Source organism: Rousettus aegyptiacus, unplaced genomic scaffold (genome assembly GCF_014176215.1).
Source record: "Rousettus aegyptiacus isolate mRouAeg1 unplaced genomic scaffold, mRouAeg1.p scaffold_m13_p_2, whole genome shotgun sequence".
Classification (NCBI taxonomy): Eukaryota; Metazoa; Chordata; class Mammalia; order Chiroptera; family Pteropodidae; genus Rousettus; species Rousettus aegyptiacus.
In genome coordinates, this window is record NW_023416295.1 from 177,497,318 (window position 1) to 177,523,178 (window position 25,861).

Consider the following 25,861-nt stretch of genomic DNA (forward strand, 5'->3'; position numbering starts at 1 on the left):
TTCCAGGTTCCCTCTGAGTCCTGCCACTCCCAGGCCCCAGCCCAGGAATGTCATGTGTGTGGACAAAATGTGGGGGTCAGTCCTTCCCTGAACCCACAGACACTTATTAAAGCAGATCTTTGAGAACTCCCCATACCCATCCACTGTCCTTGCCCATGGGCACCCCGCCTCAGGCTCCCCGTCCAGGGGGCCCCCTCCATCCACCACTCTCCGACCGTCTGGGGGGCCCCCCACCCTCCCGCACGTTGTCTCCGGGTCTTCTGGCTTCTCTCCTGGGTGCCTGAGTGCATGTCATGTCTCTGGTTCTAAACTCCCCTTCCCTCGAACCTGCCCCCCCAGGACTGCTCAGTGCCGCCCCTCCCCCTCGCTGCCGGTTCTCCCCCACCCCCCCTGCCCCTGAGCCTGGGCAGGCCGGCACTGTGCTACAACTGAAATGGCTCCCATCAGACGCACCCGTGGTCTCCAGGGCCTCCCCCCAGTGGCCCCGGGACCAGGCCCCTTCTCTCTGACCTCCATTAGCATCTCAGTCTTCTGCTCCCTCATCCCGGAAACTCCTCTGCCAGGTTTTGAACCACTGGTTCCCCTCGGTTCCCAGCGGCATGTTCAGCCCTGTCCCCCCACACCCCTCCCTGCAGCTCCTTGCCAGGCTGTCCTCAGTCTCTGCCTGTCGCGCTGACAGGAACCTCACCGCACCCCAGCCACTTCCGCCCCCTGCCTGGCCATCTCCTCTCCTGACCCTGGGCCTGGTCACCTAACAAGCCACACCCACTGCTCATCCCTCTAGGCACCCCGACGCCCTCCCCTGCTCACCTGTTCATCCACCCACGGACCTGTCCACTTTCCGTCCACCTGTCCACTTGTCTGTCCTTCCATCCATGCACACCTCGCCCAGCGCATCATCTGCCGACCCGTAAATGCCCCTTCACACTCAGTGCAACCCCGTCACGCCCGCCGCCTCACACGCTGCTCAGAACCCCCCGGAGGTGACGGTGCCGGCACCTCCCCGCCACCGACGAAGGGGCCGAGGCCAAGCGCAAAACGACTTTCCCAAGGTCACCGCCGCCTCACCTGGCTTCTGTTCACCCATCTGGCCAGCCAGCTGCCCAAACCCCAACCCCTCATTCACCCAGGACCCCGGACGATCGAGGCCCACTCTGGGCTGACCCTGGGCCAGGTGTGGGGGCTCAGTTGGGGGAGGTGACTCGTGCGCAGACAGCTCAGCTCAGCAGCTCCGTGGTGAGTTGGAGTGTGTGCAGGTGGAGGTGACGAGGGGGCGCCCGCCGCCCCGGAGCTTCTGGGAGGCCGGCGGGGGGTGTTCGAGCTCAGACGTGCAGAGCGAGTGGGGGTGCCGAGGGCGCGGCTCGGGCCCGCAGGGACGCCGTGGGGCGCCGCTGGAGGTGGGGAGGTGGGCCGAGAGCAGGAGGGACGCAGCCGCCTGGGCGCCCTCCGCTCCCCCGCTTCCCGGACACTCTGGGCGGCGCCGCCTTGCCTGCCCTGTGCGTGACCCTCGCAGCCCAGCCGGCCTCAGCATCTTGCTTCTCCGCTACAGCGTGGTCTCCTCGGGACCTCCGGTCCACCCCTCTGGTCAGGCGGGGCCTCTGCAGGGCAGATATGGCCCCTCGCCCCTCCTGTGGACCCTCTGTGGACGCCCCCTGCCTTGGCGTCCTGGGGACGGGCCCCAGCCCTCTCCTGCTTCGTCCGGGGACACCTGTCTCTGCCTCCTTCTGCCCTGGGCCTGCCACTCACTGTCCTCCACCAGCCTCAGTGCCCAGAGGCCTGTCCCTCACAGGCTCAGGCCAAAGTGCCTGCCCAGCGGCACGTGGCCCCCGGTGGGAGCGCAGCCCCTCCCCACTCACCCCTCCAGGCCCTCTGTGCTCGGACTCTCCAGTGAGCGGAGAGCGGCTCGTCTCTGACTCCCCTTGGCCCTCCGCCTGATGCTGGCACAAACATTGAGTTCTTGGACTCCTGGGGCTCCCACCCCTGGTCCTGGCCGTGTGGCCATGGGCACGTGGTTCAGCCCTCGAAAGCTCAGGTCCTGACCCAGGGGCGTGGGGACCATCTAGAATCTGCCTCTGAGGCCCCCCCAGCGGGCCGCATGCGTAGGCCACGTGCCGACCTCCACGGCAGTCGCTCGTGTAGTCTTGGGGATGGCAGGGCCCCCCACCCCAGACAGCACCAGAACAGTTTCTCCGTTTCACCCTGAGGCCTGTGACCTGTCTCCCCCTGATTGGAACCTGCTGGGAGGCCTCCAGCACCCTCTCGGAGAAGCCGCTTCTCCCATGGCCGCTGCTCACACATGGCGTGTGGGCACTGCATGCGGGGCAGAGGCGGGCACTGTCCTGCGTCCAGCGCTGGGTGGGGACGGCAGGCTGCAGACGGTGGCAACGGCCACCTGAGCCGCCCTCCTGGGCTGCCTCCAGGCGTGTGGCCCCGTGCTGGGCTGCCGGTGTCTCCGCTCACACTGGCCCACGCAGCCCCGCGATGAGGACGGAGGCAGTGGGCCCTCGCGCGGCCCTTGCTGTCGGGGGTGAGAGCTGTCATGCAGCACAAGGTGCGCACGAGGCACAGGAAGCCCGGCGGCAGCGCTGGAGGCAGGAGGGCGGGTGGCCGGGAACTCCGTGGGCGCGAGCAGACCCGGCGTGCGGCCGGGCGCAGCTCTCCGGCCTGTGCAGCCAGAGGCCACGTGGGCCAGGCGGAGGTGCCTCCCCCACGGGCCCAGCCCGCAGCCAGCTGGGCACACCTGCAGCACAGGTGTCCACAACGGCTCCTGCCAGGCAGCAGGGGGTGACGGCCCCGAGCACCCAGCCCAGCCCTGGCAGGGGTCACGGCGGTGTCTGCCTGAGCGTGTGGCCCGTGAGAGAACCGAGGGGCTCCGGGCCTGGCCTGGGGGCACACAGCCAGTCGGGGGCGAAACTGAACCAAGCGTCGGGCTCAGCCTGCGGGTCCATTTAGCCCTCCCCACTACCAACTGGTCGCTAGGGTGACAGCAGTGACCCCGGCAGCCGCTCCAGGCCCCGAGCCGGCTGCCTGGTCTCTGGGCCTCGCTTTGCGCTGAGCCCCCCAACCGAGGCCTCGGCGCTCACAGAGCCAGTGTCCTGCCCCCCCCCTTCCCCCGTCCCCGGTGCATCATTCCTGCTCGGGGAGTGTCCCTCATTCTTAACCATCTCCCTCCTGCCTCTGGTCGCCTCCAGGGCCTCCTGGTGGCACCTGCTCGTCCCAGGGCCAGTGCTCAGTCTGCGGGGGAATCTGCACCAGGCCCCCGCTCTTCTCCGCCATTCGGTCCTGGGGACTGGGCCCCGTCCTTCTGGGCGGCTCCTTCCCGCCTGCTGCATGTCCTGATGCTCAAGCAGACCTCGTCCCAACCTGGTGGGCGGAGCCTCTGCTGGGGCATGCCCCGTGCCCTGTCCCCAAACTGATGCCTCTCCTCAGCCTTCGAAAGGACCCACCTGAGCCAGCGCAGTGTTCGGGTTGCAGACCCTGGGCATCCACGGAGGGGCCCGGGTTGGGGGCCTTGCTCAGGTCCCCTGCTCAGGGCTCCCCACCCCCAGGCCGCACCCGCTCTGATCCCACCCGCCTGGCCAGGCGGCCCGGGGGTGGAGTCAGGCAGGGCCGGAGCGCGGGCGCGGGGTCCTCACGGGCTCCCGCCGGCCTCACGGAGCCCTCTGTCCGCAGGGGAGGAGGAGAAGCTGGCATCCCTGCTGGAGGGGCGCTTCCCGCGGAGCACGTCCATGCAGGACCCCGTGCGCGAGGGCCGCGGCATCCCGCCCCCGCCGCAGACCGCGCCCCCGCCCCCGCCCGCCCCCTACTACTTCGACTCGGGGCCGCCCCCCGCCTTCTCGCCTCCGCCGCCGCCGCCGGGCCGCGCCTACGACACGGTGCGTTCGAGCTTCAAGCCCGGCCTGGAGGCGCGCCTGGGCGCGGGGGCCGCCGGCCTGTACGACGCGGGCGCGCCCCTGGGCCCGCTGCCCTACCCGGAGCGGCAGAAGCGCGCGCGCTCCATGATCATCCTGCAGGATTCGGCGCCCGAGGCGGGCGACGTGCCCCGGCCCCCGCCAGCGGCCACCCCGCCAGAGCGCCCCAAGCGCCGGCCGAGGCCGCCGGGCCCCGACAGCCCGTACGCCAACCTGGGCGCCTTCAGCGCCAGCCTCTTCGCGCCGTCCAAGCCGCAGCGCCGCAAGAGCCCGCTGGTGAAGCAGCTGCAGGTGGAGGACGCGCAGGAGCGCGCGGGCCTGGCCGTGGGCAGCCCCGGCCCCGGCGGCGGCAGCTTCGCCCGCGAGCCCTCCCCGACCCACCGCGGCCCGCGGCCCGGCGGCCTCGACTACGGCCCCGGGGACGGCCCGGGGCTCGCGTTCGGCGGCCCGGCCAAGGACCGGCGGCTGGAGGAGCGGCGGCGCTCCACTGTGTTCCTGTCGGTGGGCGCCATCGAGGGCAGCCCCCCCAGCGCGGACCTGCCCTCCCTGCAGCCCTCGCGCTCCATCGACGACCGCCTCCTGGGGGCCGGCGCCGCCCCCGCCCGCGACCTGCTGCTGCCCTCCCCCGTCTCTGCTCTGAAGCCATTGGTCAGCGGCCCCAGCCTTGGGCCTTCCGGCTCCACCTTCATCCACCCGCTCACCGGCAAACCCCTGGACCCCAGCTCGCCCCTGGCCCTTGCCCTGGCTGCCCGGGAGCGGGCGCTGGCCTCGCAGACACCCTCCCGGTCCCCCACGCCTGTGCACAGCCCGGATGCTGACCGCGCTGGGCCCCTGTTTGTGGACGTTCAAGCCCGTGACTCTGAGCGAGGGGCCCTGGCCTCCCCAGCCTTCTCCCCGAGGAGCCCAGCCTGGGTCCCCGTGCCCGCTCGCAGAGAGCCGGAGAAAGCTCCCCGGGAAGAGCGGAAGCCGCCCGAGGACAAGAAGTCCATGATCCTCAGCGTCCTGGACACGTCCCTGCAGCGGCCGGCGGGCCTCATCGTCGTGCACGCCACCAGCAACGGCCAGGAGCCCGGCGGGCGCGGGGCCGAGGAGGAGCAGCCAGGCACCCCGGAGCGGGCCCCAGCTCCCACGCAGTCGGCCGTGGTGGCAGAGGCCCTGCCCAGCCCCCGGGCCCAGCCCCCTGGAAGCACCCCGACAGACGCCGGGCCAGGCCAGGGCAGTTCGGAGGAGGAGCCAGAGCTGGTGTTCGCTGTGAACCTGCCGCCCGCCCAGCTGTCCTCCAGTGACGAGGAGACCAGAGAGGAGCTGGCCCGCATTGGGCTGGTGCCGCCCCCCGAAGAGTTCGCCAACGGGGTCCTGCTGGCCACCCCACTGCCCGGCCCAGGCCCCTCGCCCACCGCGGTGCCAGGCCCGGCCTCAGGGAAGCCGAGCAGCGAGCCGCCCCCCGCCCCCGAGTCCGCGGCCGACTCCGGCGTGGAGGAGGCCGACACCCGCAGCTCCAGCGACCCCCACCTGGAGACCACAAGCACCATCTCCACGGTGTCCAGCATGTCCACCCTGAGCTCCGAGAGCGGGGAGCTCACCGACACCCACACCTCCTTCGCCGACGGACACACTTTTCTACTCGAGAAGCCACCAGTGCCTCCCAAGCCCAAGCTCAAGTCCCCGCTGGGGAAGGGGCCGGTGACCTTCAGGGACCCTCTGCTGAAGCAGTCCTCGGACAGTGAGCTGATGGCCCCACAGCACTTTGCCGCCGCCGCCGGGGTGGCCTCTGCCGCCGGGCCTGCTCGCCCTCGCTACCTCTTCCAGAGAAGGTCGAAGCTGTGGGGGGACCCCGTAGAGAGCCGGGGGCTCCCCACGCCCGAAGACGACAAGCCAACTGTGATCAGCGAGCTCAGCTCCCGCTTGCAGCAGCTGAACAAAGACACACGCTCCCTGGGGGAGGAGCCCGGCGGCGGCCTGGGCGGCCTGCTGGACCCGGCCAAGAAGTCGTCCATCGCGACAGCTCGGTGAGCAGGGCCTCGGGGAGGGTGCTGTCCACGCCCACGGGCCCCCCGTCCCTCCCTCCCTGTCCGCCCCCGGCCACCGGTCCGTCCCTCTTCGGGCCTGGCTTTGTCTGTCTGAGACGGGCCCTCGGGGACTGAACACGAGGGCTCTTCTCTCCGTCCTCGTTGGTGCTGAGGGGGTGGCCACCCGTCAGGGCCCTGCGGGCGGCTGCGGCCCCCACTTGCTCCTCACCAAAGCTGCCTCCCCCGGTGTCGGCCGTCCTGGGGTCCCAGGACCCACGTGGCTGCCTCCTGCAGCTGGCTGCCTCTTGCCTCGTTTCCTCTTCCCTGGGGGCCCACCCCACCTTCCTACTTTCACCCCAAACATGTGTCTGTTCCTCGGCAGCACCTCAGAGTTCTTTGGACGCCGACTCTGGGGTGCGCCTGTGGAAGCGTGCTGAGCCGTTCTAGGCGGAAGTCGCAGCACCCCGTCTTCGCTCTGTCCTGCCTTCTCCACACCTCCCCCGCGCCCCGTCTGTCCTGCCCTCCCGCCTCCTGCCCAGGGTGTGGGCCTGAGGGGGCCACGCTGTGCCTGGAAGTGGGGGGTGGGGGGCTGCTCTGGCTGGCAGAAGCTGTAGAAGGCCCTGGACTGGTCTCTGGGGTCTGGCCTTGAGGCCTGGTCCCCAAGGCTCTGCCCCTGAAGGGGACCCCAGGGGCTGCTGGGTGTCGAGGGAGAGCTGGGTCCTGCTGCGGTGCTGGCGCGGAGCACAGCTGGTCCCCGGCGGCCCGGCTGCCTTTTCCAAGCCGCCTCAGGCTGTCCCCTCCTCTGGCTTCGGGGAGTGTATGGGGCGCCACCCCTGCCTGCTTGCTTCCCAGGCCCGCCAGAGCGGGCTGCTTCCTGTTGGCTTGAAGGGGCCTCCACCGAGGCAGCGAGGGGTCTAGGGCTTCCGTGGGCTTGTCCGACCCATCTTCTTCTTCTTCCAGTCGAGCTTTCAGAAGGGAAGTGGGGGCTTGGGAGGCTCATGGAGCCCCTGAGTGGCCCAGGGCTGGGGCCTTCCAGCTCCTGCCGTGCCCGGGGCTGGATCTGGGGCCCGCACCCTCTTGCAACTCCCAGTTGAAGTCGAGAGGCCTCTTCCCAGCAGGGCAGTGTCGCAAGTGCCCTTAGACTGGGCGTGACGGTGGGGCGGGCGGTGCCCAGCGGGTGGGCAGCCGGGCCCCAGGCCTCCGCAGGACCAGGCCCCGAGGCTAGGTTCCTGGCCCAGGTCCCACCAGCCCCCACCCACTTCCTCCGCCAGTCCTCTGTTCCTGTGCCCCTCGGTCCCAACGAAAGTGAAAGCCACTTGACATGCGTAGCTCAGCGCCCGGTGTAGCTCAGACCCTCAATAAACGTTTGCCAAGCGGATGAAAGAACGGAGCTGCATGCAAGTGCTGTCTTTTGTGACTGGAGGCGTAGGGAGGTGGCTCAGGGCAGAGGCCACAGGACAGACACGGCTCAGATTTCCTGGGCGTTGAGCCCCCGTGGTCAGGCACAGGTGAGCCCCGATCTCGTCACCCGCTCTGCTGGCTGCCGGGGGCGGCTGGGCAGCCGCGGGCCGGGCGGAGGCGTACGCAGTGGGCGTCTGGCGACACAGCCCTGTCCGAGCCCGCCTTCCGCGGCCGGCCGTCTTCAGCATCGGCTGCGTCGCCCTGCCCGGGCGCCCTGCCCCCTGGCTCCGGGGTCTGCGAGCACTCTGTGCTTGTTTCCTCCTGGACGTGGGGTGGGGCAGGGCCCGGCCTTACATCCCATCCGTCTGCCGGAAAGCAAGCCCCTTCCCTTGGTAGTTCCTGCAGAGGCCCGGCCTCTGACTGACCCGCGCGGGTGCCTGCTTCACCCCGAGGGATCACTGGTCAGGGGAACAGGTTTGTCGTCGGCCAGGCCCGAGTCCTGTGCTCCCCTAGGAGCGGGGCACAGGGTCGGCCCGCCAGAGGTGTCAGTGCCAGACGGCCTCCAACGACAGGCTTCCCGGTGACGCAGCCCTCACCGACTTCGGCAGCTCACTTCGTCCTCTGACGAGGGCTTGGGGTCGGCTGGCCCTGGCTCTCTGCCCTCAGCAGGTCGCATCTGAGCTCTGCAGTCTTGGATAAAACACGTAAGATCTGTGAACGTCAGTTGTTCCTTGAGAAACGGGGCCGACACAGGGCCGCGCACGAGGGCCCGGGCACGGGCCGCAGCGCCGGGCGGGGGCGGCTCGGCGGCTGGTGGCGCCCGGGCCCTCAGCCGGCGCGGCGTGTCGCGCGAGGGGCCATCACGTCCTGTGACTCCGTCTTCCCGACCGTCCCGTCGGGTGCACAGTGCTGTCGCGTCCGTGACCCCAAGCCCAGCTCTCTGTCCACTCCCTGCCCACTGTCATCTGGAGCCTCTGTCCTTGCGCCCGTCCGGCGACAGACTCCGGGTCTGTGCGCAGTGACCCCGCACACGGAGGGGCGCGTGCTCCTTCTGTGGGCGACACTTGGGGATCGGGCGCGTGTGACGCCCACACGCGTGTGCAGCCTCTGCGCGAGCCCACGTGGGCCCCGACCGGCCGGCGGCGGCAAACCAGCCCCACGTCGTCCTCGGCCTCCTCGGTCCCCTCTGCTCCTGTCCACTCTCCCCGCCGCCCTCGGACCTGGCCCTCCGGACGGCGGCGGTGTCCCCGGGCAGGGGGCTGAGCAGAGACGCTGAGAGGCGCTGAGTCGGCCCTGCAGCAGCCGCACACGCGGCGCCGGGGCGAGGGGGGCTCTGCTGCTGGCGTTGCCTTTCTGAGAAATGCCCGAGCGTGAGGCTGTTGACCTCCCGGGACTGTGCTTGGCCGGTGCCCCAGCGACCCGGAGCGTCGCGTGCTGGCACCTTGTCCCCCAGTCCCAGCTCCGAGGCCCAGCCCTCTCCTCCGTCCAGGCTCTGTGCGTCAGGGCTCTGAGGCTTGGTGACTTGGGGAACATCCTGCTCATCTGCCTTCTTTGATTTCGGGGTGGCAGGTTGAGGACCTTTGGCTTCTGGGGACAGTGACCCCAGACCACACACCGGCTCTATGTGTCCAGCTTCGTGTCTAGTCCTGGTAGACAGCATTTGTCCCCCTGCTCAGAGCCCCCCTTGTCTGAACCCCACACGTGGCCTGGGGCCGTGTTGCTGAGCCCACAGCAGCGTTCCGCTCCGCTGTGGCTTGGAGTTTCCCGGGAAAGTTCACAGCGGACTGGCTCGGGAAACACAAGGTGGAAGAGGCTTTTTCCCGCGGGGCTTGGCGGTGCCCTCGGCGAGCGGGTGCCGGCGTCGCGGCCCTGCGCGGCCTCGGCGGCGTCCTTAGTCGGCCAGTGGCCAGGGGCTCGCAGGGAGAGACCTGCCGGGCCCCGCCCCGCTCGCCCACGGGACGGGGCCTGGAGGGCGCGTGCGCCGGCCGTGTCGGGCCACTGGCACCAGGACGTGCTCTCTCCTCGCCGGCCACACGGCACTGGGGACACGTGCGGGTGTATCCCCAGGAGAGACGGTCAGGGTGTCAGGAGCTGTGGCCTCCGCTGGGGGCCCCGGGGGGCGCGGAGGAGGGCGCAGGCAGGGGCCACGAGCGGAGTGGCCGTGAGGCACCGTGGGCAGGGGGTGCGCTGTGGCACCTCCGAGCCCGCGTCCACCCCTGAGCCCCCAGACGGCAGGCCAGGCCCCGCCCTGCAGGAGGGCGGCCAGGGCCGGAGTTTGGACTTGCCGCTGCCCCGTGCGCCAGCGGGGCCGACAGGCGGTCAAGCCCGGGAGCGACGGGTCACGCCGCTGTCGTTCGATGATGTTTTCTCAGTGACATTTTGCTGTGTTCTTGGCTTTACGCTAGGTGCCGGGAGTCAGGGAAACTGAGGAAGTCAGGTGACAGGTCCTGAGTGAGACCTGGAAGGGTCTGGACCCAAAGGGGGCCGGGGGCCGAGGAGGACCTGGGCTGGTGCTGGGAGCTGGTGACCCGTCTGCCCCAGGGATGAAAACAGCGATGCTGGCGGTGGCCCCCCGGCCCCTGCCGGGGGGGGCACTGGGGGAGCCCAGCTAAGGTCTGGAGGGCCAGAGAGGCTGGCTAGGCCTCCCACGTGGCATTCCTGGGCAGGTCGCCGTGGCGAAGGGGTGGGCAGGGAGGCCCCTGCAGATGGACGGGCGGTGGGGGGCGCCCTAAATGGAGGCAGGTGGACAGGCCCGCGCGAGGGTCCAGCGTGCCGCCTGCAGGGCCGGGGGACGCACCAGACCTCGCTGGTCGGGGCATCACAAGGAAGCCAGACAGTGTGGAATCCAGGTGTTGGCAGTGCCGCGGGCCCGGGAGCCTCACCCAGCCACCGGGAGGGAGGTGTCCGAGGCCCGGCCACCGCGGGCACCATGAGCAGGAGAGCGGGTGCCTCAGAAGCCCTTTTGGAGCTGATGGGCGCTGTGGCCGGGGCCTGCAGCCCGGCGGGGCATGCGGCGAGACACCCGGGGCAGTTGTGGCCAGGGACGGTGAGCACGGGAGGCATGGGGACGGCGGGAGGGAGCTGCCGGGGCTCCTGCCCGGGGGCGTGTGGGGCGCACTGCTCACCGAGGGGCGGGCGGGGAGGGGGGAGGAGCCGACGCCTGGGCCAGAGGTGCCCCTGGCCACCCCCTCGTGCCTTGGCTGTCTCCAGCATGCTCTGTGCAGCATGTGCAGGGCTGTGAGGGTCCCCCAACCCCCAGCCCAGCGGACCATGGCCCCTCAGTGCCTGCCACTCAGCCCACCGGGCTCAGGCCGAGCCGCTGACCCACACACACCTGCTCCCTCTGCCTTCACGGCTCAGTGGGGGTCCCACCACCTCACCAGACGCCTCTGACCCCCCAAGGTTGCACTGGGATGCCACCGAGACGCAGTCCCCGCAGGGCCCCCTTGTGATGCGTGCCTCGGGCTGGGGCGCTTTGGGAGGCTCCGGCCCAGCCCGTGGGCACCGTCCCCTCCACATCGCCCTGTCCCCCTTCCCAGCAGCCACCACCCCTGGGCACCCAGCACCCCCTGGCACAGCCCCTCGGTCGCCTCCCCCGCCCCTGCGCAGCGGCCCGTGGTGCCACGGAGACCGGCTCTGTGGAGCAGGAGCTCCCCTGGTTGGTGTCTGTTCCCTGAGCCCTGCCCAGTGTCCCTAGAGCTGCTGCCCACTGGGGCGGGGCATGGTCTGGCCTCCTCAAAAGGCTGCACTCTGGGTCTGAGAAATTGGGAGGTGATGGTGGAGACAAGGCTGACCAGAGGCCGCTGGACGGCGATGGGAACAGATCCCGTGGGAGGGACAGTGGGGTGTCCAGGGGGAGTCGCCCTCGCACAGGTGGGAGGTGGGGAGACGGACCTGCTTCCGGGGCGGGGGTGCAGTGTGGGGGTGCCCGTCAGGGTGGCGCCGAGGTGGGGCAGGGAGAGGGAGGCCGGACGGCAGCGGAGCACGCGCAGGCCAGCGGGCCGCGGGCAGCCCGGGAGCCCGGCCGCCGAGCCCCGCCTGGCCGGCACCCGCAGCCCTCCCAGGTGGGCTCCCGGCCGCCACGGCCGAGCCCTGCTCGCCGGGCGTCCGGCGGGGCCCCCGCGCCTGGCCGCCCGAGCCCTGGCCGCCCGAGCCGCGGCCGCCCGGCGCAGGCCGCTAACTCTCTCTCTCATCGCTCTCTCCCGCCCATCTGCATGTGGCTGCTCTGCCTAGCTGCGCCGCGGTCCTGAGCGCCGGCTGTGTAAGTGAGCATGCGCATCCCATGCCTCTCGCTGCCCGGGCGCCCCGCCGGCCGCTGCGCGCCCCGCCCGGCCTCCGGAGGCCCCGCCCCCGCCGACCGCAGTAGGGGCCGGGGGCCAGGAGACGGGGCGCTGTCTGGAGGAGTCGCCTCCTGCCATGGCCAGGCTGGGGTCCCGTCATCCGCTGCTGGGAAGTGAGGCACCATCTGTGTGTTGGTGTGTGTGTGTGTGCGTGCGTGTGCATGCCCGCACACGTGTGCTGCCGAGCCCCTGTCACGAGCAGGCCCCTGCCACGCCCGCCACTGCTGCTGCATGTCTGTGACACGTGTGGGTGCCCGTGGCCGCTGCTGTGTGCTGTCCTGTGCAGGGGGGCCAGTGTCGTGGGGGTGCTGCTGCCACATACCTGTCCTGCACGTGCCGCTGCTCCACGTGGGCTGAACTCTGCCTAGTGTCTGTCTCTGACGTCGTGAGCTCGTTTAGCTTCGTGCTGCTGCCAGCCTTTATCAGGACTCAGCCATCCCTGAAGCCAGCCCAGGTTCCCCTGGGTCCCCTCATGAGAGCAGAGCTGTGTGTGGGGTGCTGCGGGTTCTGCCGGAGCCCTGCTCCCCGGGGTGTGGTGCCGGCTGTCAGGGATGGGTCGTCAGCCCTTTGCCGCTGAGAGGCTGTTTTTCCCCTCAGCGGGCTGGCCTTGGAGCCCCCCTGGAGTGGAGGGGGCTGTGGTTCTACCGCCCTCATTATTCCAGTCCATCTCGCCCGCCCCGCCCCCACCGCAGGGTGCTGGTTCTGACCTGGGGGCCAAACAGAATGGCGGGAAGTAACCACGGGGTCCCACCCTGTTTCTTCCTCCAGCCCTAAGGCTACCCCGCCAGCGCGCCCCAGAGAGTGTCCTGGGGCGCTCGCCCCGCCCCCCTCCACCCCCCCCCCCCCCCGCGGACAGCCCCCACCACGCCTGGCGCCCCTCACCTGGCCTTGACCCCTCTCCCTCCGCAGGCTCTTCAGCAGCCTCGGTGAGCTGAGCACCATCTCAGCGCAGCGCAGCCCTGGGGGCCCGGGCGGCGGGGCCTCCTACCCGGTGCGGCCCGGCGGCCGCTACCCCGTGGCGCGGCGCGCCCCGAGCCCCGTGAAGCCCGCGTCGCTGGAGCGGGTGGAGGGGCTGGGGGCGGGCGCGGGGGGCGCGGGGCGACCCTTCGGCCTCACGCCTCCCACCATCCTCAAGTCGTCCAGCCTCTCCATCCCGCACGAGCCGAAGGAGGTGCGCTTCGTGGTGCGCAGCGTGAGCGCGCGCAGCCGCTCGCCCTCGCCGTCGCCGCTGCCCTCGCCCGCCCCCGGCCCCAGCCCCGGCGCCCCCGGCCCACGCCGGCCCTTCCAGCAAAAGCCGCTGCAGCTCTGGAGCAAGTTCGACGTGGGCGACTGGCTGGAGAGCATCCACCTGGGCGAGCACCGCGACCGCTTCGAGGACCACGAGATCGAGGGCGCGCACCTGCCGGCGCTCACCAAGGACGACTTCGTGGAGCTGGGCGTGACGCGCGTGGGCCACCGCATGAACATCGAGCGCGCGCTCAGGCAGCTGGACGGCAGCTGACGCCCCAGCGTCGCGCGGCCGCCCTGCCGGCAGGGCCCCCACCGCGGCCGCGGGCTCGGCCTGCCCCCCGGACGGTGCCCGGCCAGGAATGTTGCATGAATCGTCCCGTTTGCTCTTGCTCGGAGACTTGCCCTGTACATTGCTTCGTGCCCGCGGCCGGCGAGCCCCCAGCACACGGCCAGGAAGGGCCCGGCCCGGGCGCTGCGGCGGGAGCGCGGAGTGCGCGCCTGCGCCGCCGCCTCCCCGCGGCTCCTGGTGGCTCCTCTCCCGGAGGGGGGACCTAGTCCAGCATGCGAGGTCAGGACACACCTTGGTGACTCGGGGGGTGGGGGGAGACATTGGGGTTCTTGGTTGGGGGCCAGGGAGCCCCCCGTTTTGCATATTTTAATCCACTCTATATTTGGAACGAGAAAAAGAACAAATATCTCTGTCCTTACTAGCTTCCCTTCCCCTCCCCTCCAGCCCCCTACTGGTTCCGCTGTGGCTGCCCAGTCTTCCATCTCTGGCCCCTCACTGCCACTGCCACCCCGCATGGGGCGGGGGACACTCCAGCTGGTCTGGGGTTGGCTGGGGTCCTAGTAGCCCGCCCTGGGGCCCTGGCTCGGCCTTCTCCCCTCGCTGAGCTGTCGTGTGCCCCACCGACCCTCAGGTGCTGCGTGGAGGGGCGGCGGGCGGCTGGCCCTGCCCGGCTCTGGCAAGGTCAGGTGACCTGGGAGGCTCGCCCTGTGCGGGGGGCAGGGCCCTGGCGCCTGCCCCCAGCCATCTCCGTCACAGGGTCCCTCCCGGGAGGGGTCTAGCCGCCGCCCCACACGGTGGGGCCACGACGGCAGAGACGCCTGTCTGCCTCAGACCCCAAAATCTCCCGTCCCACCTTTTGTGTGCGCACGTGTGCGTGTGTGTGAAACTGCGTGCGACCGTATGCACCGGAGCCTCGCGTGTGCCTGAGCAGGGAGCAGTCCCGAGGGGCCACCTGAGCCAGGGCGGGGGCTTCGGGAGCACACGAGGCGAGGCGTGAGCCTGCGAAGGCACCCGCCTCCACTTCCAAAGAAAGGCCGAGGCCTCGCACCCTGGGAGCTGCGGTTGGCCCCGCCCCGCCGCGCGGGCCTCTGCGGTCACAGCGCCGCGGGGCAGGAGGCCTCACTCCCCCCTCAGGCTTTGCGGGGGCCCAGGGAGACCCCCGAGAGTCAGGCCCCGCCAGCCCCGGGGAGAAGCGAAGACCCCAGGGGGCATCCCAGCCCCTCTTACTGTGACTCCTCATGCTCAGCAATGACCTGTGTGGTGGGGCGCCCTGGGGCGTTTTTAAACCTAGGGTTTGGAGTCTGGACTAAGCTCCATCCACGTCACTCACAAGTTTCTGTTTATATTTCTAGATTTTTTTAATAAAAAAAAAAAAAACAGAAAACAGAAGTTTTCACAGCCCAGGGGCCTGGCATGCCGGTTTGTGCCCGCCCACCCCGTCTGCTGCCCACGGCCCCATTCCCTGGGCAGAGTCACACCCCGTCCCCCCTCCACCAACAGACCAGGCCCCACACACCGCAGTCACTGTAACCGACTGCCACATACACACTCGGTCTCACACTCACCTGTGGGTTTTTGGTTCCGTTCAATTTGGGTTTTTAACTTTACAGGGTCAGCCCCGCTTCACCCCCCCTTTTGTATGGAGCTCCGCCCGGGGCCTTCACCCCTGCTCCAGTCCTGAGGCCTCCTGACCCTGACGTTGTGATACACCCCACAGAGATCTATGTTTCTTATATTATTATTGATAATAATTATTATAATATTATGTAATAAATTTATAAGAAATGAAACGATTTCTCGGTTGCCTACTTGAGGGGTTGCTGGGGGCCCAGCTCGGCTGCCGCTTCGCGGGCCTGGGGCGAGCTGCAGCCACGTGCACCGGCGGCTCAGGGTCCCGCAGAGCTCTGCCCACGCCCCCCTTGCCGGAAGCGCCTCTGTGCCCAGCGGCTCACGGAGCGACGGCTCTGCTGTCCTCCGCGGCCCCCGTCCCGCTGTGTCCAGCCGTTTCTAACTTCTGCTGCCCCTGCGTCCGAGCCCTGTCCTGCCCACCGCAGTGGTCCTGCCCCTCGGCTGCTGTCAGGCCCTACTTCTCCCTGAGCAGCCCGCTGCCCCGGCCTGCGGCGGGGCGGGTCCTGTGTGGCACGTGGCGGCGGGCGGCCGGCCAGCAGGACAGAGGGGCCTCAGTGAGTGGAGGGGGGTGGGGGGCGAGGCGAGCGGGCGGACACCAGCACACCAGGCCAGGCCGGAAGGGGACCAGGGCCTCGCGAGGGCGGTGGCCGCAGCGCCAGGGCCCGGGCTGCAGTGGGGCTGTCCCCTCTGGAGTCCTGAGCGACTCACCAGCACTCCCTCGGGGAAGTGGCACCGAGGCCACAGCCCCGCCTCATACCGGGCTGTGCTGGAGAACGGGGTGGCATGGGACCGAGCGGGGATGGGGGAGGTCACACAGAGTCAGGTGGGCGCTGGACGGCTGGGGTGGATCAGGGCGGGGGTGGGCGCGGCGCGGGAGCAAGGCGGGGGGCAGCGGGAGGGTCGAGTGCAGGCAGAGGGTGTGGTGGCTCCACTGTGGCCAAGGCCACCCCAGCCCCGCAGCCAGCGGGCCCCAGCCTTGGCCCGGAGTCCCCGCTGCCTCGCGCCTTCCTCCTGCCTCCCTCCCGCACACTCTGCGGACAGCATGAGAAGGCAGACAAAGTCGCTCCTAGAGAGGGTTGCTGCTTCCATCAGGTTTGAGGAGAGAATTGACCCTCGTGGGCCGTGGGCCAGGCCCGCAGCCCCTCCCGGGATCCGGGTGGGCCTCGCTCCGAGGGGTCAGCCGATCGCTGTCCAGACTCTAGATGTCGTGTCTTCTAGCTTCATTACCGCATCACCCCTAATGTTTGAAAAACAAGGTAGTTTTGTGTTTTATATAGAATATTTTCATCATGCTTAAATATTTGCTATTGTGATTATCAGAAGATCGTGCATCTTAACATTTAAAATAAATATTTACACGATTCTGTTGAATAATTCTCATGGATCTAAATACCATGTCAATTTTATGCCCATCTAAATCCTATAAAAACACTTGAATTGACTTTTCTTTAAGAGTGAAAACTTTAATAGCACTTCCTGAACCCTTATTGCCATTTCTGGAACTATGTTTTCAAAGCTGATTTCGGTTATTGGGTCAGATGCTCCACCTGGCACACTCAGCTGGCGAAAAGGGACCGCCTGACCTTGACAGAGGAGGTGAGACCAGCTGACGTTAAGACGAAGGACGGAAGGAAGGGAGAGAGGGAGGCCTCGGACGCCTGTGCGGGTGAGACGCTCGTGTGGCAGGAGCAAGCTCCGTGATGGCCGGGTCCGGGGGGCGAGCCCCTCCCGGGCAGACAGTGTCCCCACAGCCCCCCCTCACTCCAACGTGGAGACCAGCCCCCCACACTCAGGAAGGAAGGCGGGGGACCTCCTGGCACGCAGGCAGCAGGGGTGAAAATCCCGTGACATTCACATGGCTGGTGCTGATATCCGATCGCATTCATCTGGCGAGATAACCCCTCCTGCGAGGCGGAGGAGGAAATAACGCACATGGAAACTCGGCGAGGGCGCCGCGTCCCCCCGCCATGCACGGGGGCGAGCCTCGTCACTCCCCGGTGAGCAGGTGAGACGTCTCGCCCAGTAGCGGGCGAGGCAGGGCCTTCCGCCCTGCAGGGAGAGGGCTCTGCCGACGCCCACAGGGAGAACGCAACGGCTTCGGGACAGTCCGGCGAGGCGAGGTCTCTGGACAGCCCTGCGGAGGAAGTGAGACGTGCTGCCGATCGGGTGGGCAGGGGAGGGAAGGCCTGTGGCACTTGGGTAGGGAGACGAGAGGTGCTTATTCTAAAGCAAGGAAGGGGAGACCCCTTGGTCGCCCACAGAGATGGAACCTCAAGACGGAGGCCGAAGGGAAGAGGCCTGCCAGCCAGTGACAAGACGCCCGACGGTGGCCGGAGGGGGCAAAGCGTGTGACTCGGGTAGGGCACGAAAGCCTCCTCTGTACTCAGGTCGATGCGAGACCTCGCGACCCTCGGGAAGGAGAGGGAACCCGTCAGGCACTCAGCTGAGAGGGGTCCTCATGCTTCTCAGGTACCGAATCCGTGACCAAGGGACACGCAGGTGGTGGAGGTGGGGCCTCTGGTCCCAAGAGGGAAGAAAGACGTTCTCACAGTCGGGGAGAGACGACAGCTCCCTGCTGCTCCGTTCAAGGCTGACAGCACCTCCCGGGTGCTCGGCTGGAGGGGAACGTTCGTTCCGTTAGAACAGACGCTCAGGTAAAGGGCTCGACGTTACTTGACAGTCTGAAAATCCTCCACGCTCAGGACGAGGACTCGAGGGGTCCCGGCTCTCACGTGGGCAGGTGGGACCTCGTGACGCACGCCTGGGGTGTGTGCGACTTCTTGACCCTCCGGCTGGCTGGGCCCTTACGCTCGGAGCAGGCGAGGTGGCCGCTCATGCAGCGAGAGCTGTGACGCCCTCCACTGCAAGTATGTGAGGTGAGAGTGTCTGTCACACTCTGGGAGCTGAGATGCTGACTCCCAACAATGAGAAGAAACGCCACTTCATGATACTCAGGAGCCGGAGACGCCTGGCCCCGCCGGGTCCACCCAGGCCGAACGCAGGGCCCCGCGGGAGGAGGCGGGCTCTGCCCTAAACTACAGACCTGTAGAGCAGCCTTTTGAAGAGCAGCCGGCAGCGTGCACCCAGCACCTGCGTCCGGGCCTGTCGCCCTTAACCGCCCACACCGCGCCTCTGGTCAGAGCCACCGAGCTGCTCCTGGACCCAGGGCTTGGACTGAGGACGGGGTTACAGCTCGCAGGCCGGGCAGACCCCGCGCCCAACACAGCTAGAGCCTCGGATGGTGTGGGACTTGAGGAGAGCGACTGGGTCTTGGGACATGGGGCAGGGCTGGACGAGAGTCCCCACTGCCCCGGGGAGCCTGAGCCAGGAGTCAGGCTCCTGACTGGCTGGCTGCAGGGGGGTGTGGGGGCGGTGGCCCTGCTGATTGGTCAGGAGGCCACTGGGCTTTGTGAGGTCACTGGGCTTCCGGGCCGCCGGGCAGGACTGTGGTGGAGATGCTCCCAACTGCCGCTCTGCTGGTCTTGGCAGCGTCCGCAGCCGCCAGAGATAACAGCTCGTGTGAGTAAGTGTCGGGACACCTCTGCGGGAGGCTGTTTTCTGCAGAGCCACTCAGACAGGCTCTGCCCAGGCTGGAGAGAAGGCCACGCTGGGCCCTCAGCAGCCCCTGGGGCTCACAGCTCCTGTGGCCCTGGCCCCGACTCAGACCCCGGAGCCCCCGGTGGCCTGGCGGCCGTGGGCTCGTCCCCGACACACCCTGTGCACCCTCCCCATGCAGTCGCCCCGCCGCCTCTCAAACCTCAGGCCCCAAGTCTCAGGGTCCCTGCCCGCCTGCAGATGGCGCGGCTGACTCTGGGGGCCCAGGCACTGCCCCCTGCAGCTCGAGGCCTTCGGTCTGCCTGCGGCTCCCGCACATCCACAGACCTGGGGCCATGGCATCCGCCTGCAGCTGTCACGGCCCCAGGACCCGTCCTGCAGGCTCTGGGTGGTGGCACCCTGCACCCCCCGTCTGAGCACCTCCACTTCCAGAACCCTCGCGATCTTTCCCCTTTCCGCACCTGTGACCACACCGCAAGACCCAGGAGCTCACCCCGGCCACAGCCCGCACCCGCGCCCCGGGCCCCCCCGCAGCCACCGCCAGCCCCCCCCTGCTCCGCCCCGCCCCCTCTCTCCGCAGTGCCTTCTGCGGGCGGCAGTTCAGGCAGACCGCAGAGGGCGGCGCGCGCGTCGTGGGCGGGCAGGCGGCCAGGCACGGGGCCTGGCCCTGGGTCGTCAGCCTCCAGTACTTCACCTTCCACGACAACCGGCGGTACCACGCCTGCGGGGGCACCCTGCTGAACTCCCAGTGGCTGCTGACGGCCGCCCACTGCTTCCGGGAGAAAAAGTACGTGTGGGGACCCTCCCCAGGGCCGGGCTCTGCGCCAGGGCGGCCAAGGCCTCTGCCGGCCGGAGCGCGGCGCGCGCGACGCGGGGTCCTCTGCCCGCAGGCAGGTGTACGAGTGGAGGCTGATCTTCGGGGCCCGAGATATCGAGTACGGAAGCAACAGGCCGGTGAAGCCGCCGATGCAGGAGCGCTACGTGGAGCGGATCGTCATCCATGATCGCTACCGCCCGGGGATGGAGGTTAACGACATCGCGCTCTTGAAGATCACCCCGCCGGTCCTCTGCGGGCGCTTCGTGGGGCCCGGCTGTCTGCCCCAGTTCGCGGCGGGCCCGCCCAGCATCCCTCAGAAGTGCTGGGTGATCGGCTGGGGATACCTGAGAGAGAACGGTGAGTGCGGAGGCGCGTCCGGGAGCAGGGCTGCCAGGCTCTCCTGGGGACTGCGAGGTGACGGGCCACGCGCCGGCGCCTGGCCGAGTGGCAGACGCGCCTTGCGGTGTGATGCAGAGTCCCCCGCCGGAGGCCTCGCCTGGCGATGGCATGGCCACACGAAGGAAGCGTGGGGGAGCTGGGACCCCAGCATTTCTGGAACGGGCCAGCTGTGTCCGTCCCGGGCCAGGAGCCCAGGTGTCCGTTCTGGAGATAGGGACGTGGCCTGAGATGGCGCTGGAGAGGAGCTCGGGGCTCTGTGGCTGCGGGCCAGCCCGTCCCTGCCCTGCGCCTCGGTCTCCCCGCCGTGAGCGGAGGAGCGGAATCGGGGTCCCCCCGCCCTCAGACTCCAGGGCCCGGCGGGGGCCCCACCCTCAGCGCCGTCACACCACCCCCCACCTGAGCCCCTTCGAGGTTGCTCTGGACGGGGCTGGTGGGGGGCAGCTCGCTGCGGTCAGCGCGAGCGGCCAGCTGCAGCCGGCAGGGCAAGTCTGCCAGGCTTTCCGCAGCGGGTAGCGAGAACTTCCCCCGCACCACCAGTACGGATCCGAGGGTACGGCTGGGATTCACCTTGTCCTCAGTCTCATGTCCTTTGAAAATGGAAAATCCAGGCTTCCTCACGCAGTCCAGGAAGCTGAGGTTTAAAACAGCCTGTGTCGGCGGCCAGGACTCCGCGGCATCTCCCGCCTCGCCTCCCCTCTCAGGGACGGGGCTCGGCCTCCGCCCCGGCCCTCTGGGAAGGTGTCTCCCAGGGGCCCTTGCTTTCACCGGCTCCCGTGGGCCCACGCCCTCCCCTCCCCAGCAGGGTGCCGCTCTCCGCCATGGCCTCCGCCTGAGCCCATGCGCCCGCCTCATCCCAGGCCTGGCTCGTGCTCCGCCCGCCCGCCCGGCCACGTGCACAGCTTTTTGGGTTCTTGCCAGCTCTGGGACGCTACTGTCAGGGGTACCCTCTGGACAACCCACCCCACCCCCACTTTTGCCCAGGAGGGCGAGGGCTCCCAGCTATGTCCCCCTTTGTTCTGGAATCCCTCTCGACTTCCTGGGATTCCTACCATTTTTTAGCAAGCACATCCCCCACCCCAAGGCCAAGTGTTAGAAAACTCTCCAGGCTCCGAGCTCCTCCGAGACCCTCCTCTCCCGCCTTCCCCTCGGACACCTGTGCTTCGGGGCCGTGCTGCTGCCTCCACCGGGGCGAGAGCTCCTCAGGCTTCTTAGCATCTGTCGTCTGAAACTAAGGGGCTGGGACCGGCAAAACCCGCCTCTGTCCCAGGAGCCCTGGCTCCGAACAGCGAGGACTGTAGGCCCTGCCGTAGGTTTAAGACGTCACCTCAGTGGCCGACGAGCCAGGCTTGCCGTACCTGAGCGTCGAGGGCAGTGCACATGCTGTCACTGTGGACCGGGCAGGAGGGGCCGGTGGGGGCTACAGGCACTGGCCACGTGAGCGAGGCACGCGCCCTTGGCCTCCCCGTGGCGCCCGCAGCACGCTCCACCGGGTCGGCCACCTGCTCGTTGGCTGTGGGGCCCGAGCAGCCGCTGCTGTCCAAACCCTCCGCTGTGGGACCGCTTGACCGAGAGGGGGCCGCACCTCTCTCGACTGCATGGCAGCGTGTCAGGCTGTTGGCCACTGACCAGCCGCCCGTGTGCGGGGGCTTTGCCACACCTGTCCTCTTCCTCTGGTCTGCTCAGAACAAGGGGTGGGGCCGTGGGGAGGGACCCATCAACACAACCAGGGACCCCCTCAACAGGGAGCAGTGGGTCCCTGAGGGGGGGCGGCAGACAGCCAGGTGGTGAGGACCCAGAGCTGTGTCCTGGACATGAGTCTAGAGAGGAAACCAGGGTCCGGATCCACACCACACTGGGCCCTCCTGTGACCTGCCCACCCCTCGGGAGGAGGGAACCAGCGGCACCTGCGCGCAAGGCCACGGCCCTGCACAGTCGCTCACCCCGTCCACAGCCTCCGCTGCTAAGGCCACGTCCCCTCCGTGTGGCTGCCCACTCCCCGCCCTCCGTCCCTGTGCCCCACGCAGCACCTGCACCCCGCAGCCTCCATGTGCGGTTTCTCCCCTGCAGGGGTACGCAAGGGAGGCCAGGGCCCCCGACTGTCACGGAGCATTATGGGACCAAGGGGGCCAGTGGAGGGGAGAGGCGGGGTCTTCTCAAAACATGTCTTCGGTGATTACTGACCACCGAGTCGCCCGGCCGTAGCTCTCCGGCCGTCGCCTGTGCTGCAGGAGGCGCGCGTGGACCTCTTGGACCTTGACATGTGCAACTCGACCCAGTGGTACGGCGGGCGCATCTACTCCACCAACGTGTGCGCGGGCTACCCGCACGGCAGGATCGACACCTGCCAGGTAACTCCCCGGCGCGCGGCCCCGTGCGCACCGCCGGCCGCGTCCCGCCGCCGCCCCCCTCTGGGGCCCTCCTCTAGCGACCCTTTTCCTGTATCGACAGTCACAACGAGGCTGGGAGGTGACACCCCTCAGCTGCCCCTACAAAGAACCAAGTACCACATTTAGGACTTTCTCCCCCGCCTGGACGCAGAGATCGCATCACCCAAACACTGCCCCCGAAGACGGCCCCGCGCGCTCCTGCGCGTGCGCACGCGTCTGCTCCCCGCCCAGCCAGGCCCCTCACACCCCGACCCACTGCTGGCGCCACCGCAGACCTCGCAGCCACCTGAGCGTGTGGCAGCAGGAAGCCACGTGGCCGCGGACAGTGGGCAGGGCTGGTGGCTCACGCAGAGAGTGACTCCCGTGTCGTCCTGGGCAGGGGGACAGTGGCGGGCCTCTCATGTGCAAAGACAGCGTGGAGAACGCCTACGTGGTCGTGGGAGTCACCAGCTGGGGGGTAGGCTGTGCCCGAGCTAAGCGCCCCGGTATCTACACATCCACGTGGCCCTATCTGAACTGGATCGCTTCCAAGATCGGCTACAGCGCCTTGAAACCGATCCAGATTGGCCCGTCGCGTCCGTCCACCCCCTCAGACGCGACGAAGCCGCCGCCGTCGACCTCGTCCTCCTTGGTCCGCCCGCCCATCCGCCCGCCCATCCGCCCGCCCGACCACTCGCCCGACCGCCCACCCTACGACTCGCTCCTCCGCCCGCCCATCCGCCCGCCCATCCGCCCGCCCGACCACTCGCCCGACCGCCCACCCTACGACTCGCTCCTCCGCCCGCCCATCCGCCCGCCCGGCCGCCCGCCCGCCAACCCGCCCTGGTACTTCCAGCCCCAACCTCTACCACCTAGCCCAAGACCCCCCTCCGGGCTGCACCCCCGACCTCCCCCGCTGAACCCGCCGCCGTCGGGGCACAGGCCCCCGCACGCACCCTTACCCCCGCTGATCGGTGGCCACCCCCAAGCTCTCTCTTTCGCCAAGCGCCTGGAGGAGCTCATGGAGATCTTAAAGGGGAAGACCTTTATTAACATTAGAGGCAATTATGGGAGTCGACAGACCCCCCAGAACTGACCTCCTCTTATCTGACTCCCCTGTCAACAGACCCCGTGAACCCTTCACTCCTATGGAAAAAAAAAATGATGAAATAAATATATCTTTATACAAAAGTGTTTTCCGGATTCTTCCCATCGGCCCTCCCCAACTCAGTCCAAACCTGCATTTCCTCTGCCTCCCTTCCTCGCCCCCCAGCAGGAGTCGCTTGTACGTACATTAACGCCAATTGCATGTTTTTAAATCTTGACTTTTGAAACCTGAACGAGGTGACTTGGGGATGTTGGCCTGCATGGTCTTTGTTCTGCACTCACTAGGTCTGCACCTTGTTTGGGAGCAGGGGAGGCGGGGAGAAGCCCTGGAAGCTGCTGCTGTGGGTCCAGGTCTCCTGTGGCACCCTCTCTGGGTGGGAGAGGCAGACCCATGAGAGGACGAGAGGACGTGCAGAAGGCTGGGTGCCCCAGAACACAGAGGTAACAAACAGGCGACAGGGCAGGCAAACAATGACCTTCTGCCCTGAAACACAATGTTACTTGTGGCTCTGGAGGCAGATACAATACCGTCAAGTTCAAACTCCACACTTACCAATCGTTAAGCCCTATTCTTGGATTCAAGCAAAGAAGAGAAAACATTATTAATTAAAGCCTTCCGGGAGTACCGATGGGGGCCCGTTTTGCATGTCCCGAGTGCCATTTAATGGCACTACTTAACTGCAAGAGACAGAGGCCCGCTGTGAGGAGAAAAATCCATACATTATAAGGATATAGCTATGTCACACAGAACCAACAGAGAGCGCCAGCAGCAGACACCAAGAGTGGTGAGGGACCTCAGGGAGGTGGCTGAGGGGTGGCGAGATGACGGCCTGGAGGCAGGTGTGGAGCCCTCGGAGCAGAGCCCGCGCACTGCCGCCGCTCACGGGTGCCATCGTGTGCAGCCACCTGGCGGGGAGATGGTGACCTGCAAGGGCACCTGGGCGCACGCCGTCTGTCTGCGCATGACTCCCGAAATGCTTGGCCACACAGGAGGGCCCGCACGTTGGTGCCAGTGTTCGTTTTCAGAGTCACGTATGCAGTGGTCGTGAGTGAAGCGAGAGTCTCTGATCTGCCCTCACGTGCCTGTGGACGGTCCCGGGGCGGCTCCTCCCGCACGTGGGGCCAGGGGACAGATGGGAAAGGACAGCCGAGCAGTGCACCACTGGAAGGGGCCCTCGGCGCCTGGGGAGAGGCTCACTGCTTTTCTGTGCGAGGGTTAGGCAAGTCGGAAGTATTTTTAAAGCTAGCATTTGTAGTGAATCTTATTGGAATAACAGGAAATGACTTGGCGGTAGCTCAAAGTGCACATGGTAAAACTCTGACACCAGAAAACTGGCCACGCCAGGAGTGACGGAGGGACAATAATGACAGCGTAGGGACGGCTCGCTGTGGGCGTGGTCAATATCCAGACTCTTGTATTTGCAAGGAATGAACATGCCAACGAATGTAATTTTAGCAATTTTTAAATGGAAGTGAAAAAAACAACGGAGGTGTGTAGTTCTTCGATGTGTAGGAAACTCACCGAGAAACAGGTTACCTTCTAGGGGTTTTCTACAGAAACTATATTCTCGGTAAAGAGTTGTCAGTGACCTACTTCTGGTCCCCACAGATGAGCCTCTGCGGACATGCGCCCTCCTTTCTGAGTGCGAGCTCGGGAGTGGAGCGGCTGGTCGGTCCGGCAGGCGTAAGTCTGACATGCAAACTCGCCGTGAAGCCCCACTGCGGCGAGCGCGGGAGCACGCCTGTGGCCCCCCGAAGCTTCCTCGTGGCCTTCGTTAGCCCCCAGCGCCTGCCGCGCCCTACGCAGCCTCGGCCGCGCGCTCCTGCCGCCGCCGTCGCTGCCCCGCGAGCGGCGCGCAGCGGGCACCGTCCTCCGCGCGCGCGGCCTCCCCCGCACCGCGCGTGGCTGCGGCCTCCGCCTCCGTGTTGCGGGCGCTGGACCGGTTGGCATCAAGGCGGGGGTCCCCACCCTGGGGAGGCGGCAGGCGCGCCCCCCACAGGGAGCGCTGCGCTGCGGCCGCACGCCCCGCCCCGGGCCCGTTTTTACTGTTTATTTCCCACGTACGTTGTTATCTTGCCTCATTAATTCTTTCCTTTTTTCCAAAGCTTTTAAAAAATCCCAGTTTTGATCTGCACCGTCAGTCAGAATGCATTCATTTCCATGATATTGTTCATAAAGAAAAAGGTAGAAGAAGGCAGCGCCCAGCCTGGGCCCGCTCAGCTCGGCGGACTCGCGGGCCCGGCCGGGCAGTCGGTACACCTCAGGAGCGTTTGCACAACTTTGTTAATTTAACTGCACTTTTACATTTTCGAGATAGGAATCCACGCTTCAATAACTTTTCTCCTAGATTGAGGCGACTCAGATGTCGCATTATGTTCGAGCCCTCGACGAAAGCTGTCGGCGGCTGCGGCTGGCCGCCCCGGCCCTGGGGCTCCGCCTCGTCCCTCGGTGAGACACACACGTTTTTCACGTGCGGCACACTCTTCACGCCACTTTGTAGAATATAGATCATTCCCCACCTTATAACCTATATTCGCTCCTTCACGGTCCCTCCTCGCTGTGAAGCCTTTGAAACGCTTCGGACCAGCGGTGGCAAGGGGCAGCTCACAGCCGCGTAGCTCAGCAGTCTGAGGATCGCAGTGAGATTACACGGCTTTAACCGATTGTTACATGGCAGCCGTGACAAACCAAACCATGATTTAACGAGCACGTTAATGTCAACTTTATATAATTATTTTTTTAGGAAATCAATTCTCTAATACCAGTACTATCTCCTCTAGGCAACTTGCTTAGCATGCTTACATCCA

The 25,861-nt window shown here is 67.4% G+C and overlaps 2 protein-coding genes across 3 annotated transcripts in view; both read left to right on the forward strand.

The window, feature by feature from the left end:
• SHANK3 (SH3 and multiple ankyrin repeat domains 3) overlaps window positions 1-14,970 on the forward strand; it is a 45,557-nt gene extending 30,587 nt beyond the window's left edge. The window contains exons 21-22 of one of the 2 annotated variants that reach the window (XM_036237804.1): window positions 3,673-5,920; window positions 12,571-14,970. In XM_036237804.1, the coding sequence (XP_036093697.1) occupies window positions 3,673-5,920; window positions 12,571-13,162 (2,840 nt within the window). In that variant the 3' untranslated portion in view covers window positions 13,163-14,970. The remainder of the gene's footprint in view (window positions 1-3,672; window positions 5,921-12,570) is intronic. The other variant, XM_036237805.1, reaches the window with a different exon arrangement.
• A 3,273-nt stretch (window positions 14,971-18,243) lies between these two features.
• On the forward strand, window positions 18,244-25,506 carry ACR (acrosin). The gene is given in 9 exon segments (XM_036235900.1): window positions 18,244-18,332; window positions 18,945-19,151; window positions 19,255-19,538; window positions 21,783-21,928; window positions 22,347-22,644; window positions 22,783-23,013; window positions 23,016-23,077; window positions 24,663-24,737; window positions 25,402-25,506. Coding segments are annotated over 9 exon segments (1,476 nt in total). The 5' UTR covers window positions 18,244-18,264.
• Window positions 25,507-25,861: the final 355 nt, after the last annotated feature.